This window comes from Homarus americanus, unplaced genomic scaffold (assembly GCF_018991925.1).
Source record: "Homarus americanus isolate GMGI-L3 unplaced genomic scaffold, GMGI_Hamer_2.0 scaffold12094, whole genome shotgun sequence".
NCBI classification, from domain to species: domain Eukaryota; kingdom Metazoa; phylum Arthropoda; class Malacostraca; order Decapoda; family Nephropidae; genus Homarus; species Homarus americanus.
Window position 1 is genome coordinate 157040 of NW_024712365.1, and position 11127 is coordinate 168166.

Consider the following 11127-nt stretch of genomic DNA (forward strand, 5'->3'; position numbering starts at 1 on the left):
AATTCACCTGGATAAAAATGTATAATAATTACTAGTTGATATGTGGCGGTGGTGAGAGGGGGGGAGAGGGGGAGAGGGAGGTGGGAGAGGGGTAGGAGGGGAGGGAGGTGGAGAGGGGTGAGGGAGGAGGGAGGAGGAGGGAGGGAGGAAGATAAAAAGAGGGTAAAGGAAAGAGGAGGGAAACGACGGAGAGGTAGAGGTCAGAAGGGAGGGGAAGAGAGTGGGGAAGAGAGTGGGGAAGAGAGTGGAGGAAGATGTCTCAGCCCCTTGAATAGGATAGGACTCAGAGCCCATCACACTGTCACACACACACACACACACACACACACAGGCAAAGTATTTAGGAAGAATTTGATCACGTGCAGAGACAGACAGACAGAACAAGTATGCAACACGATACATACTCCCTGACCTCCAACAGTGTGGCTTAACTCGGGTATCTGCCAAACAAGACTTTACACTGTGGTAAGTTTAACACGGACTGACTTACAGACGGACATTTGTGTACAGTTGTGGGGACATTATTCCCTGGACACTCCTGGGACATCCCTAACATGGGTTGGGTGTAGGTTAGGCTCCCAGACCGAGTTGGAAAAGTGAAAAGAAATAAAAAAAGAACAAGAACAAGAATAAACAAAAACCAAGATGAAATAACAACAACAATAAAATCTCAGATCAATCACCCCGTCAACCACATCATTAACCCACCATACCGCTAGTGGCTCATTAACCCACCATACCGCTAGTGGCTCATTAACCCACCATACCGCTAGTGGCTCATTAACCCACCATACCGCTAGTGGCTCATTAACCCACCATACCGCTAGTGGCTCATTAACCCACCATACCGCTAGTGGCTCATTAACCCACCCATACCCTAGTGGCTCATTAACCCACCATACCGCTAGTGGCGCATTAACCCACCATACCGCTAGTGGCTCTAACCCACCATACCATGTGGCTCAAACCCACCATACCGCTAGTGGCTCATTAACCCACATACCGCTAGTGGCTCATTAACCCACCATACCGCTAGTGGCTCATTAACCCACCATACCGCTAGTGGCTCATAACCCACCATACCTAGTTGCTCATTAACCCACCATACCGCTAGTGGCTCATTAACCCACCATACCGCTAGTGGCTCATTAACCCACCATACCGCTAGTGGCTCATTTCATTATACCGCTAGTGGCCATTACCACCATAGTGGCTCATTAACCCACCATACCGCTAGTGGCTCATTAACCCACCATACCGCTAGTGGCTCATTAACCCACCATACCGCTAGTGGCTCATTAACCCACCATTACCGCTAGTGGCTCATTAACCCACCATACCGCTAGTGGCTCATTAACCACCATACCGCTAGTGGCTCATTAACCACCATACCGCTAGTGGCTCATTAACCCACCATACCGCTAGTGGCTCATTAACCCACCATACCGCTAGTGGCTCATTAACCCACCATACCGCTAGTGGCTCATTAACCCACCATACCGCTAGTGGCTCATTAACCCACCATACCGCTAGTGGCTCATTAACCCACCATACCGCTAGTGGCTCATTAACCCACCATACCGCTAGTGGCTCATTGGCTAGTCATTAACCCACCATACCGCTAGTGGCTCATTAACCCACCATACCGCTAGTGGCATTAACCACCATACCGCTAGTGGCTCATTAACCCACCATACCGCTAGTGGCTCATTAACCCACCATACCGCCAGTGGCTCATTAACCCACCATACCGCTAGTGGCTCATTAACCACCATACCGCTAGTGGCTCATTAACCCACCATACCGCTAGTGGCTCATTAACCCACCATACCGCTAGTGGCTCATTAACCCACCATACCGCTAGTGGCTCATTAACCCACCATACCGCCATACCGCTAGTGGCTCATTAACCCACCATACCGCTAGTGGCGCCATACCGCTAGTAACCCATACCGCTAGTGGCTCATTAACCCACCGCTACCGCTAGTGGCTCATTAACCCACCATACCGCTAGTGGCTCATTAACCCACCATACCGCTAGTGGCTCATTAACCCACCATACCGCTAGTGGCTCATTAACCCACCATACCGCTAGTGGCGCATTAACCCACCATACCGCTAGTGGCTCATTAACCGCTAGTGGCTCATTAACCATACCGCTAGTGGCTCATTAACCCACCATACCGCTAGTGGCGCATTAACCCACCATACCGCTAGTGGCTCATTAACCCACCATACCGCTAGTGGCTCATTAACCCACCATACCGCTAGTGGCTCATTAACCCCACCATACCGCTAGTGGCTCATTAACCCACCATACCGCTAGTGGCGCATTATACCGCTACATTAACCCACCATACCGCTAGTGGCTCATTAACCCACCATACCGCTAGTGGCGCATTAACCCACCATACCGCTAGTGGCTCATTAACCCACCATAAGGCTAGCTCATTAACCCACCATACCGCTAGTGGCTCATTAACCCACCATACCGCTAGTGGCTCATTAACCCACCATACGCATACCGCCAGTGGCACATTAACCCACCATTACCGCTAGTGGCGTAGTAACCACCATACCGCTAGTGGCTCATTAACCCACCATACCGCTAGTGGCTCATTAACCCACCATACCGCTAGTGGCGCATTAACCCACCATACCGCTAGTGGCGCATTAACCCACCATACCGCTAGTGGCTCATTAACCCACCATACCGCTAGTGGCTCATTAACCCACCATACCGCTATGGCTCATTAACCCACCATACCGCTAGTGGGCCGCATCGCTAGTGGGCTCATTAACCCACCATACCGCTAGTGGCCATTAACCCACCATACCGCTAGTGGCTCATTAACCCACCATACCGCTAGTGGCTCATTAACCCACCATACCGCTAGTGGCATTAACCCACCATACCGCTAGTGGCATTAACCCACCATACCGCTAGTGGCTCATTAACCCACCATACCGCTAGTGGCTCATTAACCCACCATACCGCTAGTGGCGCATAATTACTAACAAATAAAAAACAAAAAAATAAAATAAATGGAACCTCGAAATCTAAAGAAAATAACCTGAACTTTACACACAATAATAATAATAATAATAATAATAATAATAATAATAATAATAATAATAATAATAATAATAATAATAATAATAAAACACCACAAAACAAACACACACCCCTTACGCCCCTGCAAAAAAAAACAAGAGGAAATAGTCTTGTTTTACTATAGAAGAAAAACACAAACAGATGAGATTGGTGTTTGTGAAGAGGTGGTGTTTTTTTAATTAAGAGTCTGGAAGAAACCCATGTTTTTTTCTCTCTTTAATAACAAGTTTTCAACATGTTTGTCAGATCAGGTGTGTGTGTGTGTGTGTGTGTGTGTGTGTGTGTTTCACCTGGTATATGAGAGAGAGAGAGAGAGTGTTTGTGACTAAGTGTGTGTGTTTGTGTGAGACTGTTCGTGTGTGTGTTTGTGTGACTGTTTGCGTGTACCCCCACCCACCACCCCCTAACAAGCGTGACGTCAGAAAGCCCAATCGACTTTACGGTCACCTATTTACATCATGAACTCGCCCTTAAGATACCTTTGGCAGATCTCCCCGAGAAAACAGGTCAGTGACTCAAAGTGTTGATTCAATATAGTCAGTTGCTAGGAAAATAGGTCAGGGCTCGAAATATAGGAAGATCTGATGAGTATAACACACAATAATAATAATAATAATAATAATAATAATAATAATAATAATATACTTCTAAGCAATGCGTATGTCGTCATTCTCTGTTTAAGCCCCACAACCTAACCTAACCAAACAAAGTCCAACCTAACCTAACCTAACCCCACCCCAAGGAGTGTTACTAGTTAATCTAATTCGTTGATAAAATTAAATATACGCATTTCTATGATCACTTAACCAAACAATTCATTACTAATAAGACTCCAGGGCATTATGAAAGAAGAAGGGTCAAACACAGGTTAATTACATACCACTGTGACCTTAATCACCATTATCTAATCACCATTATACTTGAACTGTTCTAGTGATGGTGACAGACAATCCTGGGTACCACTAAGTAGGTCACGGGGGTCAGGGGTCATAATATTAATGATAAAAATAACAAGTCTGTCTGTCTGTGTGTATCCATATGTATGTATGTATGTATGTATGTATGTATGTATGTATGTATGTATGTATGTATGTACTCGTATATACGCCCAATACTCTTTTCTCGAAGCCTGGAAAGAGTCTAAGACGTCAGCTAGAACAGTCCTACTAAAGGCTCTCTCTCTCCCTCACCCCCTCCCTCGGCGTGACGTCACAAGAGAGGGAGAAGAGAGAGGGGGAGGGAGGGAGGGAGAGAAGGTGGTGGTGGTGAATGAACGTGGCTGGTCATTGATCTTTTCTCTTCTCTCCCCCCAAGGCACCAATGACGTCAAACAGGTGACCTTTTGGGGAGGAAGGGATCACCAACTGACCTGCCCTGACACACGCTAATCCCCATCCTTCCTCCCACCTCCCCTAGGGATGGCTAATGACGGAGGGTGGGGGAAGAGACGAGGGGGAGGTGGGGAGATAAGGGAGGGTGAGAGAGGGGGAGAAAGGGAGATAAGGGAGATAAGGGAGAGAGAGGGGGAGAAAAGGAGATAAGGAAGATAAGGGAGAGAGAGGGGGAGAAAAGGAGATAAGGAAGATAAGGGAGAGAGAGGGAGAATAGGAGATGAAAGAAAGGGAGAGAGAGAGAGAATAGGAGATGAAAGAAAGGGAGAGAGAGAGAGGGAGAAAGGGAGGGAGATATTTCCAATCAATTCACTTCCTTCAAGCCCTGCAGGTCAAGAGGTCGAGGCCCAAGGACCCAAGGGCGGGGCGGGGGAAGGACTGCAGAATAAGGTGAAGGAGTCTCCCGTTATCCTGGCGTCGAGGCACCAGTCAGGGCCAGGTCCCTCATGTGTCTGTCAGTCTACCACCACGCCCATAAGCATCCCCACGCCAATGCCTTATGTGCCATCACGCCCCCACCTTATACAACCCCGCGTCATTTTTCATACACCACCACGCCCCCTCACGCCCATTTCATACACCACCACGCCCCCTCACGCCCATTTCAAACACCACCACGCCTAACCTCAGAATTATCATGAATTATCTTGGATCACCACCCCCATCCCCCGTTCCCACCTCCAGCACGGCACGCCCTCAGGCAGGTCACAGGGGGGGGCACCGAAGACTTCCGGATCAACTGTGTTAAAACCCTTACTATATAATTAATCTGCGCGGCGTTTACATGCACTTAAGGAATCACATAAAGCTTAATCCCCCTCCAGCTTAGTCCCCCTCCAGCTTAGACCCCCTCCAGCTTATTTCACCACCTGATGATTAAACACCCTAATGCAGTCTGGGAGAGGTGAGGTAAGGTTAGGTTAGGTCGCCTTTCCTGTACTGGCTCGGGCAGATCAGTAAGTCGTGTGCAGGTTGACAACACAAGACAATATCGAGAGGAATATCTACTGTTTACATTTTGTCGACTCTTGAATATTTTAAGTTATTCTCTTGGTCGTGAGATAAAGACCAACAAAGGCATCTGTTGTTGTTGTTTAAATAATAATAATATATATACTTAGGTGGTTCTTTTACTGGTGCTTGGTTGATGTAAACACTGATAGTCAACAAGTGTGTGTGTGTGGAACCATTAGCCAGGTTTTTAGTTTATTTAGCAGGACCAGGAGAAGTTTAGGCACCCACCCCACCATATATTTCTTATCTTCCCCTACCACCCCCTCCCCCCTCCCAATATCAATCACACCACCACGCATATCTGACCTACTTCAGGTGAGGCCAAGCCAAGGTCACCCTCATTACCCTCTTCCTCCCCTCTTTTATTACGTTTATTACCTGTATCCTTGTTATCCACGTCTCTCTCTCTCTCCCCCCCCTCTCTCTGTGTTACGAAGCTTCCAACATACCATATCACCCTCCTCTACACTCCACTAAGTTATAATGGCGTTAACAATCTGCACCTTTACGCCAACACTCAAATCACCTGGCCTTCTGAACACACTACCTTAAGCACCCATTAACACGCTGCGCCTTTAAGCCTTACCACCGGTTTTATGACGCCTCTACCATCCCGCACCTTTAAAAACGCCACTAGACGTTCCTAACTCCCAAAAAAGCTATTGAAATGCTCACTGTGCCTTTATACCCGGGGGATACCATTATGCACGCCTCTTTAATGCCATAAAACCCTCTAAATGGCCTATTTATTGGATGGACAGTAATTTATCTATCTTTGGCGTGACTTGGTGGGTGGGTAGTGGGTAGAGTGGATATGTGGGTGGGTATGTTGGATGGGTGGGTTGGTAGGTCCCTCCTGGTGGCAACATGACAGATCCTCACACATCACTAACCTATACTGAGATTCTCAACTAATTAAAAAAAAATACCCAATTAATTGTCTTTAATAATACCCCAACATTATGAAGGTTTGATAATTAAGGTAATTTATATGAGAGCATATAATAAACACACCAAGGACGGCATGAAAGACATTCCAGCATTATATCAAGGACAAGGACAACAGCTAAACGAACACACACACACACACTCACAAACAAATTCCTCGTCCTTATACAGTCACGACACGGCCACACAGCAGCAAGGACAATGTACGTACACACACACACACACCGTCCCTGGTATGACTGGAGCAAGGTGTCACGCGGGCCAATACGTGCATGACCTTCGAGGGCTCTGGCGTGACGAATTATAAATTGACACACACACACACACACACACACACATACACACACACACATGCACACACAGCACACACACACACCATTAAATTACAATCAGAACTTTTTCTCCTCAAAACCAAATTGGATTATCTCCACAAATCCAACCCTCCCGGACAACCATAGAGGAACCAGTGCTGTGTGGATTAATGAACTGGCTCTAAGGTCAAATGGGCCCTAGTCACTACAAGGCCCTAGTGTAACCTAACCTGACCTGACCTAACCTAAGGGAGGCTGAAAGTGGGTCCCATAGGCATGACTGCACACTGTATACTAAGCCTTCGGTACTGCACTCGACCGCCTTCACTTCCCCATTTACAGCCGGGTGAACTGGGAGTGCCCGGAGTCAAAGTCTGAACACAGTTATCTAAGACTTTATTCCACCCCCCACACCCCCTCAGGCCCCTCCCACACCCCCACAGTTCTCACATGGAGGTTGGTGATTGGACCAGCGGTGTGTGTGTGTGTGTGTGTGTGTGTGAAGGTCTCCGGATATGTCTGTGTCAAGCGAGTGTCCACCACCCCCGACACACTGTAGCTTCTGCCTCCTTCACCGCCTTCTGCCTCCTTCACCGCTTCCTGCCTCCTTCACCGCTTCCTGCCTCCTTCACCGCCTCCGTCTCCACCAGGGTCTCCTCTACCACCAGCACCACACCTTTAAAACTCGGAGCCACAACCACACAGTCTCCCTGCCACACCACCTCACCTCACCTCCCCACACACCTCACCACCCCACGTACCCGCCTAAAGAAAACTAACCTTAGCTATCTGACCTGACCTGAACTAACCTAACCTAACCTAACCTATCTGACCTGAACTAACCTATGACGCCAAGTACAATTTAATTAGGGAATGTGGAAAGGGAAGAGGAGAAAGGAAGGGGTAGAAAGAGTAAGTTGGATAGGAAGGGGAAGAGGAGAGGGGAAGGAGATAGGAGAAATAGGAAGGGAGAAGGAATGGGAGGAAGGGGTAAACCTCACCCCTCACCCCCTGCACATACACACACATTCTATCTCGGAAAAAAGGGGGAAGAAGAGGAGGGGGGAAAGGGGGTAGAGGGAGGACAAACGTGTATCCTAGTAGTCTCCCCAACACTCGGCTCCCCCAGGGTGGTGAGATCTCCAACACACATCATCTCGGGTTGTGGTCCATAACAGTCAACACTCAGGAGTTAAGAATGAAATATATATTGTAACTTACAAGGCTGACTGAACTAACTCTCTCTCTCTCTCTCTCTCTCTCTCGATGATAATAATAATAATAATAATAGGGTAAGAGGATAAGGAGGAGGAGGAGGTACACAAATTATGCACTGGAGGGGAGGGGTGAGGAAGAGAGGGAGGGGTGAGGGAGGGAGGGGGTAAGGAAGGAAGGAAGGAAGGGAAGGAGAGAAGGACAGAGCCGTCTCCACCACTTAACTGTACAGTATATAAAGCTACAAGTTTCCTTTAATGGTCCAGCCAGGCAGTTGTTCCTCCTCCACCTGCCCTATCCTACCTACCTGGTCTCCTCACCCGCTCAGAGACAGTCGATCACCAGCTGCCACTAAGCCATGTCCTTAAAACGGTACATTGTAAACGAATAAACAGATTAAACACGAGATATAAATATTCAATTAGTGTTTTCTCTCAAGGTAAATTAATGTAAATAACACAACTTTCACTACTAATAAATAACCACACCTTTAATTAACACACCTGCCACCATTAATTAACACACCTGCCACCATTAATTAAACAAACAACTAACAATAAAACGTGTATATTACCTGTGAAGGCCAGGGCGTTGACAAGGTGGTGATGGTGATCTATGATAGACCCTGAACACTCGTATACCTCACACAATGATATGTATATAGTGTAAACATTATACTACCTTATATGTAGGGTTTCATTAGATGTTTCTTGATCAAAGTGACATATGAAGTGTGATCTTATCTTGGCTGTCACTACGGTGCCCTCAAAACACACACACACACACACACACACACACACACACACACACACACACACACATACCTCTCTCTCTCTGCGTCGTGGTCATAACTCAATAAAGGTGGACATAGAGACAAAACCCTCGGCCAGGAACACGGAGATGAAGTGAGTGAAGCGACCAGTGAGGCTGAAGCAGGTGTGACCTTTGGCCAGCTGTGACATTTAATCACGTCACCTCGCTCACCCTCACACACCTGTCACTGTCACTAACTGTATAGCCTAGACTGGTGATCCTCCACAGTCAGTAATAATAATAATAATAATAATAATAATAATAATAATAATAATAATAATAATAATTACCCCCCATACACCAGTCATTAACTGTTATAATAGGTGATGTAACTGTAGAGGAAGCTTGTAAGTGCCTCAGCTTGTGTTATGGTAAAGCTTTAAGTGCCTCAGCTTAATGCGTTTCTGTATCTCACTGAATAAGGGCAATCGTACACCAGGGTCAGTCAGACAGTCACCAGGGCCAATCACCAGTCAGGGCCAGTTAGTCACCAGCAGGAACCACCACCAAGGCCAACATGTACTTCGCTCCCGTCTGTTTTTATATCTATCTGTCTTATTTATTCTGCCCGGCCACCTTTACTGCCACTGCTTAACGACCTCACAATACTGGTGCGTGTGTGTGTGTGTGTGCGTGTGTGTGTGTGTGTGTTGCTACCCCTCGAGACAACCTCCAGTCTCTTTATTTACTAACTGGCAACCTAAGGATCAGCATGTATCGTTCACCATTTGATAATTACGATGATGGTGGTGCTGGTGTTAACTTGTTAAAACATATAATTTATAATCTGGTTTAATGTTTGTTAATATTTAAGAGAGAGTGGGTATGGTGATGGGCAGGAGGTGGTATGGTGTGGGGGTAGTGTAGTGGCCACAATATCCCTTACAGGCAGTCAAGGGCGTGTGGTGTCGCTTTCAAACCTTAATAATTATTGACACATCTGACGTCATGATGCATTATTATTATTGTTTCTGTTGTAATGTTTACTATCCGTCAACCACCTACGAGTGTCTAATAACTGGTGATGATCTTCTCGTAGTGTCTGGTCAATTCCACCCCATGTTTGTTCACAACCTGTTACCCTTAGCATCAATATTTACAGCGGTGCTCGAGTCACTCCCTTTAACCCTTTGAGGACGATGGGTTAACCCTCCAGGACTCAAAGGGGTTAATGTGCGTCTTAAACAGGTATATATTAAATCAACACCAGCACGAGCCAACAGCAGCGTCTGGCGTACCTCTTCACTCCACAGTAAGTCGCCCTCGCTGGGAAGACCTACCTGACGAAGGAAGGATAGCAGCACCGTATACACACCTGTAGGGGAGAAACAAGTACATTAGTTATGACCTTCAGGTGTACACACGGGGTAAACTAGACTAAAGGTGACTTAATTATAACTACATCCACGGACACACTGGCTGCCCCTGCTGATGGCTGACGGACTAACGGTGATTTTACACTGTTGATATACAGCTGAAAGGTCAACAACAATGATGGTCTCTCTCTCTCTCTCTCTCTCTCTCTCTCTCCTGTAACCCTCACCATACAAGGGAGACTCACTCACCTCACGAGGCTGGTCCAACACGGCGCAGAGGCAATGGTCGAGGTATCCCCACTCAGGGCTAAGAGGATCTCCCCACCAGCGTCGCCACACACTCCCACACACCCCCATCACCGCCTCCTTCACTTCTTCATTAACCACTTCTACATGCACCTCTCAGCGCCTCCTCCACTTATTATCTCTACAGGAACCTCACCTGTTTATAAACCATTTTTACAGGCGCTAACACCACCCTCTCCTCCACCTCCAGATGATCCCGTAAACATGATTCACGCCGGGGACACCATAGCCACACAGCTCACGACCAACACACAACACTCCTGCTGGGGAAACCAAATCCACAAGAACTTCCCCCAAGGAGACCCGACAACGCACAAACTTTCCAGAAAGCGGCACGACCAACGCACTAGTCTCCTGATGGTGGTAAGAGTCGCTGAACAATTTCCCGTTGGAGACCCACTAGCGCACCACCTCCCAAACATACGCCGAAATTTTACTTGACAGCGTCGGAGGAGGACGACGAGGGGTCTGCCCCGCACGCCACCTGGGCGTATGAGATACTGGGGCAGGCAAGAGTAGAGGGAGCAGCCGGGCAGCACCAGGTGTGGGCGTGGGGGCGTGGGTGAACAGGTCTCGGGTTACACAGGTAAAGTGGCACCTCCCACTCACCACGTCCACCCGCCCAACTGTCAACATAACGTTTGGTTGTTGGTGACGCTACACCCACCACCACAACACACACTCACAACAATATTCCT

General features: G+C 47.5%; 1 protein-coding gene across 1 annotated transcript in view; it reads right to left on the reverse strand.

The window, feature by feature from the left end:
- Positions 1-10900, reverse strand: part of LOC121860240 (protein fem-1 homolog A-like) — a 58723-nt gene extending 47823 nt beyond the window's left edge. The window contains exon 1 of the mRNA XM_042357331.1: positions 10373-10900. Within this exon, the coding sequence (XP_042213265.1) occupies positions 10373-10480 (108 nt within the window). The 5' untranslated portion in view covers positions 10481-10900. The remainder of the gene's footprint in view (positions 1-10372) is intronic.
- Between the last annotated feature and the right edge of the window lie 227 nt (positions 10901-11127).